This window comes from Ovis aries, chromosome 7, assembly GCF_016772045.2.
Source record: "Ovis aries strain OAR_USU_Benz2616 breed Rambouillet chromosome 7, ARS-UI_Ramb_v3.0, whole genome shotgun sequence".
Taxonomy (NCBI): Eukaryota; Metazoa; Chordata; class Mammalia; order Artiodactyla; family Bovidae; genus Ovis; species Ovis aries.
The window spans coordinates 82,044,511-82,067,388 of record NC_056060.1 but is presented as its reverse complement, the minus strand read 5'-3'; the positions used below and the strand labels follow the sequence as shown (position 1 = coordinate 82,067,388).

General features: G+C 44.9%; 1 protein-coding gene across 7 annotated transcripts in view; it reads right to left on the bottom strand.

Annotated features, from left to right (window-relative positions):
- RGS6 (regulator of G protein signaling 6) overlaps positions 1-22,878 on the bottom strand; it is a 608,791-nt gene that overhangs the window by 88,626 nt on the left and 497,287 nt on the right. For all 7 annotated transcript variants that reach the window (XM_060418241.1, XM_060418242.1, XM_060418243.1 and 4 more), the window contains exons 4-8: positions 19,533-19,583; positions 15,768-15,874; positions 14,380-14,431; positions 5,910-5,974; positions 1,913-1,989 (exon numbers count right to left, since the gene is read on the bottom strand). In XM_060418241.1, the coding sequence (XP_060274224.1) occupies positions 1,913-1,989; positions 5,910-5,974; positions 14,380-14,431; positions 15,768-15,874; positions 19,533-19,583 (352 nt within the window). The remainder of the gene's footprint in view (positions 1-1,912; positions 1,990-5,909; positions 5,975-14,379; positions 14,432-15,767; positions 15,875-19,532; positions 19,584-22,878) is intronic.

Below are 22,878 nucleotides of genomic sequence, written 5' to 3'. Positions count from 1 at the left end.
CCACCCCAGTACTCTTGCCTGGAGAATTCTGTGGACAGAGGAGCCTGGCATGGGCTATAGTCCATGGGGTCGCAAAGAGTCGGACATGACTGAGTGACGAACACACTTTTCACTTTTCATGTGTTTTAAAAGTCACTTAAACCATCTGATTCTCTAAAAGCAAAGTAATAGCCCTGGTGTATGACAAGATCCAGAAGGCAAATATCACTGGCCTCAAAGGGGGAGGCACAAATTGCAAGACAGACAGATTCTTCATATTGTGATCAGGAGCATAGGTAAGAGCCTTAAAAAACAGCCTGCATTACTCCATGTTATCTAAGTAGAAAGTAACTTCAGCTAATTGCTGTGTAACTCCTGGTTCTTGGCTCTCTTGGGAGTACTTTAGTTTACTAGAATAAAATCAAGTCATAATAACCCTGTGATTTTTGTGATAATTGCTGTGTACTTAAACGGCCCAGAATTATAATGTAATCACAGAGTTAATCAAAATAGGGAATCGAGAAATACCATATATATACAAAGGGGTATTTTCCCCTCCTTTTGTAACATGTGATGACGCTGTGTGGTCCTGAAAGTGTAAATCAGACCTTCTCGTCCCAGTGGTTCCTGAGTGCACTGGCTCAGTTCTTCCTCCTCACCCCTCACCCACCCGCCTGCTTTCTCCTTCCTCAGGGACTGTGGGGAGCACTGAGGTGGGGTGTGGGCATGTGGAATCATGGGTAGGGGGCAGAGGCTGCAGGGGGAGGGGGAGAGGGGTACAGTTCACTGGACCCAAGGACCTCACGTCATTTCCAGCTGCAACCAGACTGGTCATCGGCCCTGGGGGATGGGCTGCAACACTGCCCAGAGCATGGGGAGGGGCCCTTTGAAGACCCATGGGGGCTGCTCAGGTGCAAGTGGTGCCCAGAGAAAAGATACTCACCTCCTCCCAGTTCAGCATCCCTTCCCCACCCCCTCCTCTGTCCCATTTCTTCCATCATCACTTGCAGCTAAATCAGAGCTCGTTGCCGAAAAGGACAAGAGGGAACCCCACCTGAGCAAACCCATTTCCCAGAATCAAAAGGATCTGGTTGATGACCATGTTTCTGGGGGACATTCACTGCCCACTTCTGTTTCCTTACAGAGAAAGGAATTTCCACTACACCCCCTGGGAGGGAAGAATGTGGAAAAAACACTCCTCCTTTCTCCTCCTTTCATCTCTTCTTGATTTAACTTATTGGTACATTTGAAAAAAGAAATAGAGAAAGCTGAGGTTGCTCCATCTGGGCCCAGTCTAGGTCATTCTCTTACAGGGCTTGACTCTGCCCTCAGACTGGGGGGTGGTACTACAGATACCCAGTTCTGCCCTGGATGGGAAACTGTAATTCTAGGGCAATGATTTGTGGTCCTAGATCCAAAATCATGTCCCATCACTAGTTTTATCAGTAGCAATCTGACATCTTGGACTCCAAATGTCTGACTTCTGTGCCTTGTTTTGGACTGGTTCTGAACACTTCCCCTTAAGAGAGATGGAAGAGGGGCCACTTGTTGGCTTTCCTAAAACTCCAGTATGTTTTCCCAGAAAGATGAAATTTCCAGACCAATAAGTAAAGTGGGTCCAGTGTTTTTCAGGTTCTGAACACAGATTTGGAAATCTCCTTGGGAATTAGGTACAGCTTCTTAGAACCAGAGTTATACATTTGGGAGGGACCCCATTACCTGCTGGAACACACACTTTGGAGATTGTTTCAGGGTGTCATGGGTGACAGAAATGCAACTTCTCCATCCTGACCTTGATTTCTGCTCAGTTGTTGTCATGAGAGAGACAGTGACTAACCATGGCTGGCCACGGAAAGAAACCCCACTCTCATACCACCTCTAAATTCCAGAGAGTCTTTTTCTCTTTGCAAGGGGCCCTATGAAGTTCACCTACTTGACTTGTGCTTCTGCTTGCATAAAGATGAATTCCCACTTCCTTGCAAAGGCCCTCTGGAGTCTTGCTAAGTTTTCCTAAAGAGAAATGAAAATCAACAAGAAGGCATTAATCATCGTGAGTTTGCACATCGATACTTATTACAAGGCAGCCATCTATTTTGGTTACTTGCAAAAAACCAGCAGGGCCCTACTTTAAATCCACCGGACATGAACCCAGTTTGACATTGCACCAGACCCTGCTGTACAGAACAGAACTATTAATATTCATTTACACATCCGTTAAGTCTGAAGTCTCTGTGGTTCCCCGATTCTTCTTTTCTTGTGTGTTTTAAGGAACACGACTCACACAGCATTTATAAAGGCCACTGAAGACAGGGAGACTGGATTGTGATTTTTTATGCAGGATTTAGGGAAGGAATGAGAGGTGTCTTTGAAACTGACTGCTAGACCAAGAATGGAATTCTCAAGATTTGTCTTCTAGCAATCGGGGGGCTGGGAAGGTGGCAGAAAAGGAGAACCCAGAGGACCTTGCATTAATCACTTTGAAAGTCCAGATTCAAAAGTGGGAAAGAAGGGAGTGCCCAGGTTTGTGATGTTCATGAAAGGAAAACCCAAAAACCATAGGAAAGGAAAGGCATTCTGGGTCACCTTTAGAGGGAGAGGGAAGAAGCCTTTTCTCAAAGTTTGAGCAACCTAGTGGCACAACAGGACAGTGGGGTGGGGTGTTTGACAGGTCCCTTAATGACTTGCCTAATTCTGATGGAATGCAAGGCAAGAGCCCACATTATGCTGTGTGTTTTCATAGAGCTCATGCCAAAACTAATTGATTACCCTCATTAGTGGAATATTAATATAAAAGGAGCTTTGGTTGAAGACCAATACATGTAAACTCAGTTATTACCAAGGCTTGCTGTGTAAACATTTCAAAAAGCCCACCATTTGATTCTCCCTGATAGCTCAGTTGGTAAAGAATCCACCTGCAATGCAGGAGACCCTGGTTCATTCCCTGGGTTAGGAAGATCCACTGGAGAAGGGATAGGCTACCCACTCAAGTATTCTTAGGCTTCCCTGGTGGCTCAGCTGGTAAAGAATCCACCTGCAATGCAGGAGACCTGGGTTCAAGACCTGGGCTCAATCTTTGGGTTGGGACGATCCCCTGGAGAAGGGATAGGCTTCCCACTCCAGTTCTGTGGCCTGGAGAATTCCATGGACTGACTGTACAGCCATGGGGTCATAAAGCGTTGGATGCGACTGAGCAACTTTCACTCCCCACCCCCCTCACTTTTGTGTTTTCCACTGTTCACAGGAAGCAAAGCTGGTAAAGCCTGAATGTCAGTCAACTGGGAAGCAGTTACCTAAATCATGACACAGTCATACCGTGGAATACTAGACAGCCATTAAAAATGAGATTGTAGATTGTTATTGCTGCTATAGAAAGAGTCTCAACATCCCTACAGTATACGACTGGAGAAAGAAGCAGCTTACACGATAACTGTTTAGTGTGATCTAAGTTTGTTATGAAAAAAAAGTGTATGTACAGAAAAAAGGACTGCAGGCTCCTTTCTCTGCTTTGTTGTTTGAATTTTTGTTTTTATAAAGGTACTATGCCATCAGGAAAAAAAAATAATGAAATTATATAATACACTTTAAAAATAATAAAATTACTGAATTGTGAAGACAAAATGTTTTTTTTAGTTTCTAACCACTTTTAGACAGAACTTCAACGTGAAAGAACATCTTAATGCCATATTCTTTACCAATACCAAAGCAGAATGTTGCAGGGCAAGAGAATAGAAAACAGACTAAAGTATGTTAGGAGTTGGTGCTGTCCTGTTTCTATTTAGGAGCTTTTTTAAAAACACGGGAACTACTGGGAGGGGAGACACAGGATGGAGGGGCCACATGCTTCTGCACTCTGGGTTGTTCCTGTAGGTCATGTTCGGGGAGGGATGTGGTCATGTCCAAGTTAAAGCAGTTGGTGCTGGGTGCCCAAAGAGCCAGGCAGCAGTCTTCTGGGAGAGGGGTGGTTGCTGGCACATGAGGGGAGTCAGGTGGGTGGGACTGGGTGCTTACGATGCTCAGAGCCATAGAACTACCAGGCTGGGGATGCATGGGGAGATCATAAAGTCCCAACACATTTATGTTTCATGGCTCCCACGGATAAGCCAACTTTAGCCAGGGCCCAAGGCTCCCAGTGAACTTCCGCTCTGCACTACTGTCTCCCCGCCAGTCCACAGGTCCTGTAATGCCAGTGGGACTAAAGAGTGGAGGGCCACATACCCATCCTGCTCTCTGAGGGCGGGCACATCCCCTTGGGCTGTGGTGAGTGAAGGGAGTGGTGGCTGGGTGGGTGGACTTCGGTGCAGGTACCCACGAGTGACAAGGTCTGGTGAGCAGGGCCTCACTCTTGTTTCGGAAGACTGAGGCCACGAGAGACATGGGGAGATGGGCGAATCTGAAGGTGCTGTTCATGCTGGAGCATCCAGGGGAGAGGAGTCTTCACTGCCCCTGATGTTCCCCCTCTCCTGGCCGTCAGCCCTTCAGTCATTTCATGGCTCCATGACACCTCCTCTGGAGGGCCTGTGAAAAGCCGGCCAATAGTCTAGGTTTTCTGTGACCTGTACAGACAGTGGTTTGGGTGGAAAGATTTTGCAATCCCGGATTTTAAATACTTAAAACATTATCTGTGACTCTTCAAGTTCGCTGTGCCTTGGTTCTATTAAATGGGGGTGGATATGAGCGTGGTGGGGTCTCCAGTTTCTGCAAGCAATCACACCTTGTGAAAGAAGGAGGAGGAGGGAAGTTGGGAGTGTGTATCTCCATCTGACACCCGTCTTGTCTTCTGGATTGGATTTGGTCCTATGATTTTGCATCTACTGCCAAGTACTGATGAATTGGGTCTGAAGATGCAACTTTTAAAAATCATCATATATTAAGCTAAAAAAATGATCATATAGTAAAGCTGTTTTTCTTCTTTTGGTGCATAGTAATATAAATTTTAACACATGTATATGCTTGTGTAACCATTACCACAATCAGGATACAGAATGTTTCCATCACCACCCCCCGCCCCACAAACTCCCTCATGCCATCTCTTTATAGCTGCATGCATCCTGGCAGCCACTGATCTGTTTTCCCTCATGACAGCTTTTTCACATAAATGGAATATCACAGTTTGCAATCTTTTGAGACTGACTTCTTTCACTCAACATAATGTCTTCGATACTCATCCAAGTGGTTGGATTAATAATTCATTCCTTTTCATGGCAGAATAGTATTCTGTTCCAAGGCTGTAGAGTAGTTCATTTAACCATTCACCTGTTAAAGTGCATTTGGATTGTTTTCATCTTTGAGGTATCACACATAAAGCTACTATGGACATTAGTGTACAGGTTTTTGTGTGGCTGTAAGTTCTGATTTCTCTGGGGGTATGTAGGTAGTTATGTTAAAGTGGGATTACTTGGTTGTATATGGTATGTGTGCGTTGAACTTGATGAGAAACTGCCAAACCATTTTTCAGAGTGGCCACACTCTTTTGCATTCCCACCAGCAATATAGGAGAAGTCCAGTTGCTCACCACATCCTTACCAGCACCTGAACTATCAGTACTTTTAATTTTAGCCATTCTAATGTGTAGCGGTATCTCATCATGGGTTTAGTATATACTTCTCTAATGGCTGTTGAACATCTTTCCATATGCTTCTTTTTCATACTTAAGCCCTCTTTGGTGAAGTGTCTGTTCTAGTCCTTTGCCAATTTTTAAGCTGAGTTGTTTTTTTTTTTCATTGCTGAGATTTGAGAGTCCTTTATATAAAGATATGATTATATTGTGACGGTAAGAAGAGCTGAGAACAAAAAAAGGGAAATAGAAGAGACTTCCTTTCCACTGTCTGAAGGAGTTGGGGGAAGAAAAAGGGAAAGATGCAAGCTGAGTCAGAGCTGCAGGCAGTTTATATTCTCCTCCCACACCGTACCTGGAAAATAATCATACTTACTGCTTCATAGTCTGCCAGTTCCAGCCTTGCTTTATTCTGCATTGTCCTCTTACAGAGGTAGATGGCTGAAGGAAGAGAAATTACAATACATGTTAAGACTAGCAGTTTGGTGGAATCATAATCCACCCACTAATTTGTTCATCCACGCATCCAGCCAGCCAGCCAGCCAGCGCTCACTATATGCCCAGCACTGTGCAGTGAAGAATAAGTTTTTCTGTGGATGTCATGCCATCTAACCTCTAGGAATATTTCTATAAGTCAGGATCGGATGAGGACTGCCCCTCATCCGATTCTGACAACCTCCCTTCATCCTCCTCACTCTGCTTCATCCCAAACGTCCTCCATCAGTGCAAACTTTCATAAATATGACCATGTTATTTTCCTGCCTAAATTTCCTGCGTTGACACCTTAGGAGAGCTCAGATGAAAGGTCAGGCTTCTAAAGGCAGCATGTTTGTTTCTTCAAGATCTAGTCTCTGTTTGTCTTGTCGACCTCTTCCCTCCCTCATTCAGGCAAGTTGCTGTTGTTGCTCCATCATGTCTGACTCTTTGTGACCCCATGGACTGCAGCACACTGGGCTTCCCTATCCTTCACTATCTCCTGGATTTTGCGCAAACTCATGTCCAATGCATCAGTGATGTTATCCAACCATCTCATCCTCTGTTGCCCTCTTCTCGTCCTGCACTCAATCTTTCCCAGCATCAGGGTCTTTTCCAATGAGTCGGCTCTTCGCATTAGGTGACTAAAGTATTAGCACTTCAGCTGCAGCATCAGTCCTTCCAATGGATATTCAGGCATGTGAGGCTACCAAACCCTTTTAGTTCCACTTCTCTGTGTATGTGTCCACTGCTTGGAGGCCTTTTCCTCTTCCATCTTATTTCCCTCCATCTGGAAACCATCTACCAATCTTTGAAGACCCAGCTTGGTGTTCCTGATAGCATCTATCCATCCTCAACCATTGGACCTAATTCAATTGTGCAGTACTTGTGAGTTTACCAGCTGTCCCTGCTCCAGGCTGAAGGCTCTTCTAGGGTAGAGGCTGTACCCTACTCAGCATGGACCCTTGCACCAAGCTCCGGGGCCTGCCAGGTTGAGTGAGTGGACAGTGGAAAGGGAAGACAATTTAGGTGTCTTTTCCCAAGCTCAGGAAGGGCTATTGGCTGACAATTGTCAGGATATTCTTCCTCCAACATGGCCCTCATCATTTCCTCTCCTGCCTCCGCTTCTTCAGTATCTCCTTTTTTTCTCCAGTGCCAAGTAGAATGACCCAGGGGAGACAACAGATAAATGGTATGAATGAGTAATAGGATGACTAGGAGGGAAGGTCAGAGAGGACCAGGACCGATCTGCTGTTTGACAACCTAATTATACCAGGAACTCTAGTCAACTCCTTCCTGGGTTAACCAACCTGCTCATGTGATCTGAAAATTTTCCTGATGCAGGCTCCAGTATGGAGCCTTCTGGCAGCAGTCTCCTCTGTATGCCCATATTTCTCACATCATTCGAGTTTGCGAGTGAGGGTCAGTTGTGTTTGTTCTCGAATCTGCTTATGTTAGGCATTCTGGTTATTTTAATAATGTACATTCATTAAATATTACATGCACTGATGAAATTAATGTGAAAAGAGACAGCACAGCTGTTTCTATGAAGACCTAGCTGAATGGTTTGGAACAACTTGATAAAGGAGAGTCAGCTAAGACAATTGCTGATAAATTTGGTATGGGTGAGAGAACTGAAAAAAAAAATACATGAAAAAAAGTAAAAATATGAGAGGGGTCAACATACAGTTGCTTTAAAAGTATTTTTTAAATTCTTGATGTACTTTAAGGAGGTCAAAACTGGGTGGTTTATTTCAGGTGTGGTTTATTTAAGAAAGAAACTCAAATTATGGGGACCAAAAATCAAAGAGAATCTTTGGTTCTATCTCAGAAGGCTCTTGGGTGAATATTCCTTGGTATATTCTCCATTCATTTGAAGTGCTTAAGGTATGCATGTATCACTTTTTCATGATTCTCTCCTTACCAACTTTTCCAGTGAAACAAACAGCTACAGCTCTGCACTATGTCAGATAAGGGGTGTCTGCTCTGTTAAAAGGTACCTCCTTTGGTCTCTTGGGTCACCAATTAGGCAGCCTGTGGAACTGGAGGCAACTTGTAGCAGGAAACCGGGCATGTCACCTGCCCCTGGTCTCAGTGATCCTTAAGCAGTATAGCTACTGGAGCTACTTTGGCAACACTGCCTTGGACGGTGTTATTTTTTTAAATTTATCTTTGTCTGCGTTGGGTCTTTGTTGCAGCACGTGGGCTTTCTCTAGCTGAGGCGAGTGGGGGCTACTCTCTAGTTGTAGTGTGCGGGCCTCTCACTGCAGCAGCTTTTCTTGTTGCGGAGCACGGGCTCTACAGCATGTGGGCTCAGTAGTTGTGGCACATGGGCTTAGGTGCCCCAAGGCATGTGGGATCTTCCCAGACCAGGGATCAAACCTGTGTCCCCTGTAATGGCAGGCAGATTCTTATCCATTGTACCACCAGGGAAGTCCCTCACAGTATTTCGTATTGGCCAAATTAAAAACTCTGGAAAGTCTAACCCAGATTTGGTCTTTATTTAAGTGGGATCATCCCAAGAAATTTCCAGCCCATCTGGGTCAAAATGGATCAGCTAAGTGGAGAAGTAAAGTACCATGCACAGAAGGCAGAGGTACCTCTCCTGATGAGCATGAGTTATATGGTGGCATGCTGGTAGGTCCCTTCCTGTGCAGTGAACGTCACGCATCGGGCAGTCTGTCCACCCCACTGGGGAGGCGGCAAGCAGCAGTTGAGGGGCCCTCCCTGGGGACTGTGTGCTTCCTCAGTGGCTCAGCAGTGTTCCCTCTGACACCCAACCCATCAAGTGACCACTGGCAACAAAAGCCAAGTCCTCTTACAGGGCATCCAGGGACTTGCGTTAAGCTCAGATGCTGGCTTTTTTTATGGATATGTAATTTCTCATTGGGAAAATACTTGTCTTTTTAGCCCTCATGCCAGCATCTCACTTGGATACCCACTGCCATCTCAAGCTCACTGGCATCCCACCAGGACAAAAACAGAATGCAATAAAAAATTTTACAGTCAATAGATTCATGTACTACACGTACAATTAAACATTCAAAAAACATTGAACCTATCATATTTCAATGTCCTTAAAAACTGACTCCCTTTCCAAACTTTCTGTCTCTACTCAGTTCAGTTCAGTCACTCAGTTGTGTCTGACTCTGCCACTCCATGGACTGCAGCATGCCAGGCTTCCCTGTCCATCACCAACTCCTGAAGCTTGCTCAAACTCATGTCCATTGAGTCCATGACGCCATCCAACCATCTCATTCTCTGTCATCCCTTTCTCCCGCCTTCAATCTTTCCCAGCATCAGGGTCTTTTCCAATGAGTCAGTTCTTTGCATCAGGTAGACATACTAGTGGAGTTTCAGCTTCAGCATCAGTCCCGCCAACAAATATTCAGGGCTGATTTCCTTTAGGATTGACTGGTTTGATTTCCTTGCTGTCCAAGGGACTCTCAAGAGTCTTTTCCAACACCACAGTTCAAAAGCATCAGTTCTTCAGCTTCATCAATTCTTCAGCTTTCTAGCTTTGACTAGATGGACCTTTGTTATCAAAGTAATATCTCTGCTTTTTAATATAATGTCTAGGTTAGTCTCTACTAGTCTCTCTACTAGTGGCATCATAATATACCTCAATCTCCTAAACTAAGGTACATACAAACCATTTATTTCTCTATTTCCCCCATACCTTCTAATTACTTTTTAGAACAATGGAATTTTAGCATTGGAAGTAACCTTGGCGACCATCAGGTACAGACCCCTCACTAATAGATGGAAAAATAGAGGCTCAGAGAGCTGAAGTGCTTTACTCATGGACTAGTTAGTGGTAGAGGTGGAATTAGAATTGGGGTCTAGTTTTCCACTATGACATTCACTGCTCCGTGTACTCATTCACTGACTCATTCATTCTCCCATTTAAAAATCTGAGTGCCTCAATGTATATATGTGGAATCTAGAAAAATGGTATGGATGAACCCATTTTCAGGGTGGGTAAAGAGACACAAATGCATAGAATGGGCCAGAAGGAAAATAGGGAGGAAAGGGAGGATGGCATGAGTTGAGCGAGTAGCACTGACATGTGTAAGTGACAGCTACTGGGAGGCTGTTACATAGCACAGGGAGCTGAACCTGGCGCTCTGCGATGACCTAGAGGGGTAGGATGGTGGGAGGCGGGAGGGAGGCCCAAGAGGGAAAGGGCACACGTATACATACAGCTGATTCACTTCACTGTACAGCAGAAACTAACACAATATTGTCAAGCAATTATACTCCAATTAAAATAAATGTGAGTGCCTCTTCTCTGGTGGCTCAGACAGTAAAGAATCCGCCTGCAATGCAGGAAACACAGGTTTGATCCCTTGGTTGGAAAGATCCCCTGGAGAAGGAAACGGCAACCCACTCCAGTATTCTTGCCTGGAGAATTCCATGGATCGAGCCTGGCAGGCTACGGTCCATAGGGTCTCAAAGAGTCAGACACGACTGAGCGACTAACAGTTTCACTTATGTGCCAAGCAGTATTTTAGGTCCCAGGGAAATTACCACACTAGCAGCTACCACGTACATGGAGCTTGTTGAATGTCAGGCAGTGGTCTAGGGACTTCCCAAATGTCCACTTACTTAATCCTCATAATAACCTATGAGGCAAGTTCTGCTATTAGCCTCCTTACATAGGTGAGGGAATTTTTCAGGTTATTCCCCATTTTCGGAGACCCACAGTGGCTCTGGGAAGCTGCTGAACCTATTCTAAATGTCTCTCCTCAACTACGAGGACCTTTTCATAAACTTGTCCATCCAAAATTATTCCACCTTTGTTATCATGCTTCAGCAACATAAAATCTTTTGAGTAGTTGGATCAAATTCTTTAGCATCCTCTTCTTGCTTGCACATCCTCTTCTTGCTTGCTCTCTCTCAGCCTGAGATGCTTGGAGGGCAAGCCTGTTACTCAAATCTGTGACAGAGCAATTGACACAAAGTAGATGTAGAAAGAAGGGAAGTTTCTGGTTCTTCCTCAATCCAAGCCACACCTATTCTGAATTCTTAGCTCCAGTGGCACATACTTTCTGGCAATAGGGCTGCCACAGAACAAATAAGATCAAACATCATCCTGGGAGTACTAATACCGACCCCCACTATGGTTTTTATCGACTCTTTATTATGTGCCATACATCAAAACTTGCACACATTTCTAATTAATGAAACAATTTAATCCTAACCAACAACCCAAGAAGTACTATTATTATTCTGCTTTTAAAAAGAGATTTCAGAGGCACAGAGAGGTTAACTAACTTGCCAAGATCACACAGCTAGTGGAACCAGTCGACAACGGGCCCTTTGTGCTGACTTCTCTCTTGGTAAATACTGATTTTTCTGATTAACCAGGAAAAGGCAATGAGTATTTTGTATTCTGAACTTTAATTTCTCTATTTGATTTCCCAAAATGGAGGTACAGGAATTCGAAATAATTTTGCTTCAGTGAGAGAGCCTGATATAAATTATTATTTTTATTCCTGTTCTTACTTCACAACTAAAATTACAAAAATCTGTAGAGAAAGGGAAATGGGATGGCTGACAGTTGTAGGTTTATATTCAGGCAAATATTTGAATTTTACCTGGGCCCAGGTTTTCGGGTCCCACCATCCTCCCAACCCTCTCCATTGCCTGGAAAAATATTGGTTTTCACATTCACAAGGGTACACGGCTGCTGCATGGAACTGAGCTACAATTATTCAAATTCCGAGTTGGGCTTTTGTGGACAGTATTTCAGCCCCAGAAGCACTTATTTTATGAGCAGCCAAATGCTGCTCCCGTTTCAACCCGGAAACCTGGCTGGACCCGCTTATCACATCATTTAGGGCACAGCACAGGTCCAGAGGGACCCGTGGAGATGCCTGCAGATAGCTGATGAGACAGTCACGGGGCCCTGCCTCCTGCATCAGGGCCATGCTCCAGACGTGGAAACAGAACCACTGTAGCCTTGTAGGGCAGAGGCTTGCCAGGATTCTATCCTCAGAACTATTTCCAGTTGCTGGTTTCCCCTCCCTCAGAAGTGTGATCCAGAGCGTGTAGCTTATTACAGGGTCTCAGGACAGGCTCCCTGGAGTACCACCCAGCTGCAGCTGGCTCTACCTTCCTGTGAAAACCATCCCGCAAAGAATCCAAGAAGTTACAGGCCTCATTGCATGCTCCGGTCCCAAGGAGAGCAGCTGTGGGCTGCCCCAGCAGCTGAGTCAGTGAGGAGGGTGCTGTGTGGAGGGCAGACCATGAAAGGAGCATCTGAGTTCAAATTCTGCTGCCTCTACTGAGTGTCTGTTAATCACCTTTGATAAAGAACCAGTTGTTGTTCAGTCGCTTAGTCGTGTTCAACTCTTTGCAACCCAATGGACTGCAGCATGCCGGGCTTTGCTATCCTTCCCTATATCTTGGAGTTTGCTCAAACTCATGTCCATTAAGTTGATGATGTCATCCAACCATCTCATCTTCTGTCTCCCCCTTCTCCTCTTGCCGTCAACCTTTCACAGCATCAGGGTCTTTCCAATGAATCTGCTCTTCACATCAGGGGGGGAAAGTATTGGAGCTTCAGCTTCAGCATCAGTCCTTCCTAATGAACATTCAGGGTTGATTTCTTTTAGGATTGACTTCTTTGATCTCTTTGCAGTCCAAGGGACTCTCCAGAGTCTTTTCCAACACCTCAATTCGAAAGCATCAGTTCTTTTCTTTATGGTCCAACTCTCACATCCAGACATGACTACTGGAAAAACCATAGTTTTGACTGGACGGACCTTTGTCAGCAAAGTGATGTCTCTGCTTTTTAATACACTAGGTTTGTCATAGCTTTCCTTCCAAGGAGCAAGCACCTTCTAATTTCGTGGCTGCAGTCACCATCTGCAGTGATTTTGGAGCCCAAGAAAATAAAGTCTGTCACTGTTTTCATTGTTTCCCCATCTATTTGCCAGGAAGTGATGGGACTGAATGCTATAATCTTTTTTTCTGTGAATGTTGAGTTTTAAGCCAGCCTTTTCACTTTCCTCTTTCACACTCAACAAGAGGCTCTTTAGTTTCTCTTAGCTTTCTGCCATTAGGGTGGTATCAGCTGCATATACGAGGTTATTAACATTTTTCCCAGCAATCTTGATTCTAGCTTGTGCTTTATCCAGCCTGGCATTTCTCATGGTGGTGGTTTAGTCAGGTCCGACTCTTGTGACCCCATAGACTGTATGTAGCCTACCAGGCTTCTGTGTCCATGGGATTTTCCAGGCAAGAATAGTGGAGTGGATTACCATTTCCTTCTCCAGGGGATCTTTCTGACCCAGGGATTGAACCCACATCTCCTGCACTACAGGCAGTTTCTTTACCAGCTGAGCTACCAGGAAAGCCCTGTACTCTACATGTAAGTTAAACAAGAAGGCTGACAATGCACAGCCTTGACATACTCCTTTCCCAATTTTGAACCAGTCTGTTGTTCATGTCCAGTTCTAACTGTTGCTTCTTGACTTGCATACAGGTTTCTCAGGAGATAGGTAAGGTGGTCTGGTACTCCCACCTCTTGAAGAATTTTCCACAGTTTGTTATGATCCACACAGTCAGAGAAGCAGAACCATCAGCAAATATTGACTGAGTGCCCACTATGGCTTAGGAACGCACTATGCCCTGGATAATACACGTGAACGAGGTGGACCAGCCCTCCCCTCATGGGGCTGGCAACTGACTGGGCATCCAATCCGAGTACAGCGTGACAGATGCGAGGATGTGGCCTCTCTAGGCCTCAGCTGTATCTGAAGTACAGGGATAGTATAGCTTTAGAAGACTGACACATAGATACATTAAACAGTCTTCATGGAGAATACAGGGCAAGAGTCTAATAAACCCCTGCTTGGACAGAGGTAATTCCCTGCTTACCCAGGGCCCAGCTTCACCCACTCTTTGTTTGCTCAGGTAGGGTAACTCATATACCCCTCCATGGCCTGTTACTTTTCCCCTCCAACTTCCAACCATCAAAACCACCAATGAATTATTAAAAAGTCTTAACAAGTCTGTGAGAAAGGAAATGGCCAGGGGGACGTGCCCCCTTGATCCAGCCCTGCCTGAAACCCTGTCCCAGGAAGTAGTGGTCAACGGCCACTGGCCCAGTTCTCCATGGCTCCACAGAATGAGCACGTTGGCCAGACCTGATAAAACTTTTCTTCCCCTCCCACCTTCCCTTCCAAGGGCTGCCTCTTTCAGTGGGCCCTGCCTTTCACCAGTATGTGGAACAGCACCTGTCAACTATACAATAAAGGGCTAAGCAGGGCAAAGACCCTCCTCCCCGTGCACCACAGTCACCCACTCAGCAAAGACGTGCTTCTGCATTCCCAGTAAGTGTGGGCCGTGGCTTCAGTGCTCACCATAGTCCGTGTTTTCAGGTTCCCAGCAATTTGAAGGCCAGAAGTATGGGGCCTGCAAAAGAGCACAGAAGTCAGGACTGAGGATGCCAACTCGTGCCCTCCCCTGCCAGGGGCCCATGGGCAGCCCTCCCCTGGCCCACAGAGGATTCCTCCCTGACAGGCTCTGTCTGCACGTCCTTTGTGTTGACACTGCACCCTGACTCTTTCCTGTTCTTAGCATAGCTGAGGCCAGTCAACATTTTGATCTAAGTGTTGAGAAATAAAATCTCAGGTCAGCCAAATAAATGCAAAAATGAGAAACCTAGTTTATAGGGCAAAAACTTCATATCCTGAAACAATAGAAGTCTAATGCAGGAGTCAGACAAGCACCGTTTCCTGGGGCACAAGCTCCCAGTTCCTTTATTACTTTGCTATGGACTGAATGGTGCCCTCTTGAATTTCTATGATGAAGCCCTAACCTACCCACCATCCCCCCACCTCAGTGTGACTGTATGTGGAGTAAGGAAGTGATTAAGGTTAAATGAGATCACATGGGTGGGGCCCTGATCACACAGGATTAGTGTCCCTATAAGAGGAAACACCAGAGAGCTAAAACCCTCTGTCACTATGTGTCATTCTCTCTACAACGTTAGGACACAGTGAGAACCGATCATCTGAAAGTCAGGATGAAAGCTCTTCTCACAAACTGAACTCCACTTGAGGCTTAATCTTGGACTTCTAGCCTCAAGAGCTACAAGAAATACATTTCTGCTGTTCAAGCCACCCTGTCTATGGTATTGGTATTTTCTTATGGCAGCTGAGCAAACTCAGACATTCTTTGACCCTGTCTGAAGAACTCCATTCCAAAGCCTTTTGGTTTAGACCGTGACACAACCCCTTATGCTCTGCTCAAATTCACTGTATAGGATAGGATCTATCTGAAAAAAGGAGAGGAAAATGTTTGGGAAGTGCTACTAGGTAGTGAATAGAAATTTCACACCAAGAAAGTATATGTAACATGATATAGCAGTAGGATTAAGGACTTTGCAATCCAGCTGACTTAGGTTCCAATCAAGGCTGTCTGTCCCCTGGATTGACTAAATGTCCCATTAATTCTCCAGGTACCTCAGTTTTTGCAACTGTAAAATGGGTGATCTTTATCCCCCCAAAGTTTGTTCTTTAGAATAAGTGAGATATGTGTAAAGCAACCAGTGAATGCTAAGTTCTCCATGAGGGCATTTTACTATTATGTGTGTGTGGGGGCTGTGTGTGCAAAAATAGCACAGACAAGCTTTCTTTCCCAGAGTTGGTGGGAGGTAGGAGTTGTTTCCTTAAATACCATCAGTTTTTTTAGGCAGTTCTAATCTGAGATCAGATGATGAGAAGAAAAGGAGAAGCTGAAGGCCTACCTGGAAACGATAAAAGGTGCCATCATCTTTCATGGTAAGAACATGGTCTGAGATGGGAAAGACGTAGCCCTGGGCAGCTATAAGGCTTCCCAAGTGTATTGCTTCAACTGAAGGGACAGGGAAGAAGAAAGAGAAGTTATTGCAAAACTGTCATAATGCAGGGGCTACTTAGATGAGGTGTAAGTGGGATGGGGTAGGGTGAGCAGAAAGGCAACTGGAAGTCAACTGTCATCACCCCCAGATCACAGCATGATTGGCTGATAATTTCTGACATGACTGCACTGGGCTGGGTGGAGATATCAATGGATGGGAAGGTGACACGTGTCTGAGACTCCTATGGATCCCAGCTCTGAGCGTCTGATATTGTTTAACCCCCCAAGACTTCCAGAAAAAAAGTCTAGCTTCCAGTTAGGATCATGAGCTCTGGTGTGGAAGTCTGTAAATAAGTGAAATGCTTCATGTAAAGTGCTTAGCAGTGTCTGGCGCATGGTAAATGCTGGCAGCCCTGATTCATATTTTTAGTTTCATTCTTTTTTTTTTTTTAATCACCACCAGCAATGAATATGCAGCCCATAGTCTTCAGACTCACATTGCATTTCCTGACATGAGAATCCCACCAGCAATGAGGAGGGTATTACTGTTCTCTTATGGATAAAGAGGAATTAGAGGAAGAGAAGGCAGAAGCATAGCGAGGCCAACCTAATACAAACATTGATATTTTTGCCACAACTTGTTTTGTTACTTTAGCACCAGCCATAAGTAGATTCACATAAATAGTTAAGAATCTATATTTACTCTGAGCAGAGCTAAGAAAAAAGAAATTTAGATGGTTCTATCAGACATGATGTGTGTGTGCTAAGTCATGTCCAACTCTTTGCAGCCCTACGGACTGTAGCCCATCAGCCTCCTCTGTCCATGGGGTTCTCCAGGCAAGAATACTGGAGTGGGTTGTCATGTCCTCCTCCAGGGGATCTTCCCAACCCAGGGATTGAACCTGTATCTCTTATGTCTTCTGCATTGGCAGGTGGGTTCTTTACCACTAGCCACCTGGGAAGCCCACATGATAATCTTTTACAAGTCTAAAAGTATTCTTATCAATAAAAATTAATTTTTGACTGTAGCAATTATTGACATACTCAGGGAGTCTCTAGGAATAATTAATTTCATAAGTTCTGAAGCTTTTAAAGTGACTTGTATTGGCTTTATTTGCAAACTTTGGGGGAGTTTTAGCAAGTAATTAAACCTCTTCATTGTGATTCAGGCAATGTAATTTTCAGAGCTGGCTCTAGAAGGCTGCTCAGCGATAGTGCTACATTTTTCAAGAGGTTGTATATGATCCAGTCATTTTGCATACTGAGAGTCTGCTATTCTTCTTTGGAAGGAGTGCATACATTTATCACTGGTAGAATTGGGATGAATGGAATTGTATTTTACTTGCTTAGTGATAACGAGTTTGGTTCTGAAATCTATATGCTTCAAGAACCATGAGTCCAGCAGAAAACGGAAATTTCATCACCTGCTCTTTCTTCGGAGAAGGAAGAACAAAACCCAGTAAGAAGGGGACTTTCATGTCACCAATCTGGAGCTAGATGTCTCACTTCATTCTTCAAAAGGCTTGTGCTTAGAGACGCTGCAGATGGGAAGGAAGAAGGGAGGGAGGGCGGACTTTGGCCACCTGATTTCCCAGGGTCTTGGTTGGCCTCATTTCTGCTGGTGAATTGTCCTGACTACTGCTCAACTACTTCTCAGAAGCCCAGATGGTTCCAGACCTTGATATACTCCCAAGGGCATCAAAGTATAATAGACCGTGAGAGATAAGACCTGTAACATTCAGGACCTCTCACAGAAGTTTTGCTCATCAGAACCAGAGGATTCCTACAGCATGGTCTACCACTAGGTGGTTCAGGGCTCTCAGAATATACCATTGCTGCTGCTACTACTAACACTGAAGATAATGAAAAAATACCTGTCAGAAATGATAATTATTCCAGAAGGGCAAAGAAAACAGTACTCTTGGAAGAGAAAAAAAAACCCACCATGAAGAAGGGTGACTCTTCATCATGTAACTAAACTTGTAGAGACTTACAGTCTGGTTTTTCAGAAGCAGATAATCGGAAGTCCAGGCTGTATAAGGCAAACACTTAGGGCAGTCAATATGGGTTTTTCCCTTAAAAGGATTAGCATTTATAGTTTTCTCCTGTGGTTTAAGAACTTGAATAGAATTAAGAATTTCCACTCGACATGACAGTGGTCACTAGTCATGAGGGAGAGAAAGGCTAGTGCCAGTTCCATTCATGACCTGCTTTTCTGGCACTCAGATTTCTGGCAACTATGTTTAATTGAATTCTATGTAAATTATAAATTGGGCTTCCCTGGTGGCTCAAATGGTAAAGAATCTGCCTGCAATGCAGGAGACCTGGGTTTGATCCCTGGGTCAGGAAGATCCCCTGGAGAAGGGAATGGCCACCCACTCCAGGATGAATGCCTGGAGAATTCCAGGGACAGAGGAGCCTGGTGGGTTACAGTTCATGGTGTTGCAAAGAGTTGGACACAACTGAGTGACTAACACTTCCACTTCCACAGTCAATGGTCTATTTAGGGCTTCCCTTGTGGCTCAGTGGCAAAGAGTCTGCCTGCCATTGCAAGACACATGAGTTTGACTCTTGGCCCAGGAAGATCCCATGTGACAAGGAGCAACTAAGCCTATATACCACAACTTTTGAGCCTGTGCTATAGAGCCTGGGAGCTGCAACAAGAGAAGCCCCCACAATGAGAAGCCTGCACAACTAGAGAAAAAAAGCCCTCTTAGCAACAAAGACCACGCACAGCTCTCCACCACCCCAAAACTCACTAAATAAAAATAACTTTACAAATAGTCTATTAATATTAAGAGCATCAGATTAAAATACAGAAATGCTTGAGCTGTCATAGTGACCCCAGCAAGGAATCACAGTTGAAGCCAGACACCTAGAATGGGCACTTGAAAAAAATCTTTAAAAAGCAGAGCAACTGAAGGCCATTTAATTTGGGGCAAGTAGATCTAATCCCCAAGAACATCAGAATACATTACTGGATGTTTGTAAATATGAGTTTCAGGCATCAAGAATACTTAGTTAAGATGGGAGTGTATAATAACTTCAGAAAAGTTTACTTACCTAGAATTTTTATTTTTTCCTGGAACCCCCCCCCCCGCCCCCGCAACCTCCATTTTCTAATTATGCTGTAAAAATAAATTGTATTGCTTATTTGCTGGTGGGAACACAGATTTGAAAACTGCTTTATTGGCCAGGGTTTGCTGTTGTTTTTCTGGTGAGGTTTTCCTAATTGCATTGCACAATTAAAGTTGAAAAAAATCACTCCTTCACTTCTTGCAGAAGCAGAGAACAGAAGGAGTCTTAGCAAATAATTAAACCTCTTAATTGTGGATCAGGCAATCTAATTTCAAGAGCTGGCTATAGAAGGCTGTTCCATGACAGTGCTACAACTTATCTTTAATTGCTGCGGCTAACCAGAGTCCATGTTATTGTATCGGGCTCTTTGGCATTCTAAATGGTTGCTCATTTCCTCCAAGGGTAATTTAAATTTAAAGACAGAAACTCAGTGGAGGAAATAAATTAATTTTGTTTGTAAAGGGAGTGAGTCCACATCTTGGAATTCACTTGTATAAGCCCAGTTCTCAGGAGGGTAGGAGAAACTGGTTTGGAATTTGGGTATGGCTTGTTCACTAGTATCATGCAGGTGAAGTCGGGGTTGAGGGTCAAGTACCTGGGTCCTCGATGGAAAGGTTCTTCATAAGCCACTGTACAATGTCTGTACCTGCAACAGTAAAGCAATTTCAGTTGAAGACCTCATGGATGTTTAATTCTGTGGCAGAGGAAACATGGTTACCTGAGAGATCCCTAGGTCCAATTGGCACACCCTTGGAGAGCTAGGTAATACTTATACTTTTCCATCCTAACCAACTCTTTCCACCCATTAGGATGCTTCCATAGTCACAATCCCATTCTTTTCCTTAAAAAAATCCATGTCTGGTGACTCAGGATGATCTTGTATCCACGTTCCTAGGGAGCTTTGGGAGGGGACTTCCTGGGAATACATATTTTGATGACAGGCTAGAAGACATTTTATCACTCCAGAACATTTCCTGAGGGAGGAGACTTCTTTTAGCTCCCTATCCCCAGTGGACAAGGCCTGCCCAACAGAGATGACCATACAGGTTCCTGAAAAAAAAAAACAAAAAAAAAAACCGTCTAATTTCTCCTGGACTGGGCTTATCCTGAATGAATAAGCCCCTGTGTCTGTGGGAGAAACTTCTGTGTGTTCATCCAAACCTCTGTCCTCCATCCCCTGGGCAACAGCTAGATTACACTTTCAGACCTTCCTGCAGTTGGGTGTGGACTGAGTTCTGACAAAAGAATGTGGTGGAAATGCCATATGCCATTTCCAGACTCGGACCATAAAAACTCCTGTCTGTCCCTCCACATCCCACACCCTTTCATTCCCCTCTGCTGGATGAAGGGAGAGAGGGCAGAGCCACAATGTGGAAGGAGCCTGGGATCCTGAACAGACATGAAGACTGATGCCCATCTGGGGCTCTGAACTGACTGAAAAATATACTTGTGATGTTGAAACCCAGGCATTTGAGAGTTCTCTGTTTTAGTATCTAGTATGACCTTAACTAATGTAAATCTTAAGAATCAGAAGGGACTTTTAAAACTTATCTACTCCAATCCTAGCCAAGCATCATCCACAATAGCCTGGATAAGAGGTGTTCTAATTTCCATTAAAAACAAACAAACAAACAACAAAAAACCCAAGTGCCTGGAAACTCACAAATTCCTTCCTGGCAAGCCTGTCCCAGGTAAGTCATCTTCAATTTCTCTGAAGTTGGCCCTTCTCTGAATTCCTCTCTTCGGCCTTAGTTTTGCCCTCTGATGATAGAGAGAAGAACTCAGACCTCTCACTCTGTGAGACAGTCCTTCACTTATACGGACAGTACACTTAGTGTATTAGCAATGCTATCCTAGAGTTTCCCCTGCTCCAGGTGAAACATGCCTGGATTCCTCAGCTGTTTCTTCCCATGATATAATTTGGGGTTTCTCATCACTGAGGTCAATATTCTCTGAACATATTTGCTTTTGCTTGCCTCCCTTTAGCACCTAGGACCAGCGTTCTCAGGAAAGTGCAATTCACGTGGGGGTGAAAGCGAAAGTGAAGTCTCTCAGTCGTGTCCCACTCTTTGTGACCCCATGGATGGCAGCCCACCAGGCTCCACTGTCCATGGGATTCTCCAGGCAAGAATACTGGGTGGGTTGCTATTTCCTTCTCCAGGGGATGTTCCTGACCCAGGGATCAAACCTGGGTCTCCCATATTGCAGGCAGATTCTCAACCTTCTGAGACACAAGGAAAGCCCTCATGTGGAGGTAAAGGAGTCCAATTTTCTGGGAGGTTCTGAACTTCTGGACAATCTACCATTGTCATTCCCATACCTCTCTTTAAACCAGTGCAGATGTTCAAAGGTCTCTACTTTATCACCTCAGGATGAAATGTTAGATGGAAAACAATCTGAAAGGGGCAGTGTTTCCAGAGACCTGAGTCTTGTCATGGGTCTGAGTTGTGCAGTAGGGGAGAGGGCCTGCCATCAGCTCTCCTTGCACTGACTCCCAGCTGAAACACCGGAGAACCAGCAGAGGGGGTTGAACAAATAGCTCCCTTTTCCCAAAAGGAAAGTTGCTCAGAAATTTGACTGAGGGTGAGAAGTGAGATCAGTACAGGCCTGAGTACTAGACATTTTGTTGCTCTCTGGAAGGAGAAGGAGTCTTGCAGACAGACTGTCTGGTTCTTTGTGTACCACCCTATCCGCCCAGGACCAGCCTCCACTGACACAGCCCTGCAAGTCCCCCACATTTCAGCCTCAAAAGCAGGACTTCTAAGCATTGCCCCTCCTGGATGGCATCTATGAGCTAAACTTTGGATTGAAAACACTCCTATTCATTCATGTCCTTTGAGAGAAAGGGTGAGTATGTGTGTGTGTGTGTCCACTTCCTCCAAATTATACAAGTTCAACATTTGTCCTCGGAAATGAAGAACAAAGCAGAAATCAAATAAGAACTGTAATCCCAAGTTGGGGTGGGGTGGGGGGAGACTCTAACCTGTTTTTCCCTCAAAAGAAAAATAGTCCTTTTTTTTTTTGTGGGTTGCCTAGAAACGGAGAGGTTTCCAGCATCAGCAACAGCTCTCCCCCGGGCAGGAGGATTATCTTTCTGCTGAGCTTGCTGAACCATTATTTATCACCTGCCAAGATTGATTACTCACCCTGGGACAATGACAGCCCTTCCTTTCCCCTGTTAATTACTGTCATCATTAATATCCATGTCACTAATTAGTATTCATTCACATTGAAACTCCTTCCTTGCTATCATATCCGCTCCCCACCCCCCACCCTACCCGGGCCTTCGGCACTATTGTCTGGGTTTCTGTCCTGCTTCGGCTTTCTGCACTCATGTCCGGCCTAATTGTCCACCAGGCTCCGGTTTGCATTCACAGAGCTCAAGAATCACATGTAACCACAATTTTGGTAAAGAAAGGAAAGCCACAAAAGCCCCTGGCCTTCTCCTCTGGCACTGCGGGGACCACAGACCTGGGTTTCTAGTCGCTGGTGCACCATCATGACCGTCACCATTTCATTCGGGGAGCCGGGTGACCATCCTCAGGCCCCCATGGGGCCGAGCTGCTGCCCCTGGCTGTTGAGGGTACCACCTTCTGTCTGCAGCAGCACACACCCCACTGCCATCCTCAACACACGTGGGCCCTGCTTGGGGGACCTGAGCACACACAGTGATGCCCAGGACTGTGGACAACTTCATTCTCATGGGCATGGGTTATTGCTTCGCCAGGCTAATCCAGGAAGGGCCAGCCTCAGCCTTGTGGCAGATTCAGCCTCAGGAACAAGGAAGGGAAACCTGTCATAATATTATGTCCTTTATGATGGCTACAATTACTACACTGTAGAATCAAGTGAAAATAGTCCAAATCATTATCAGGGGAAAGCATTTTTAGTCTTCTTTTTTTCTCTTCCCTTTCTTCCTTCTTTTCCCCTTCTCCCAATCA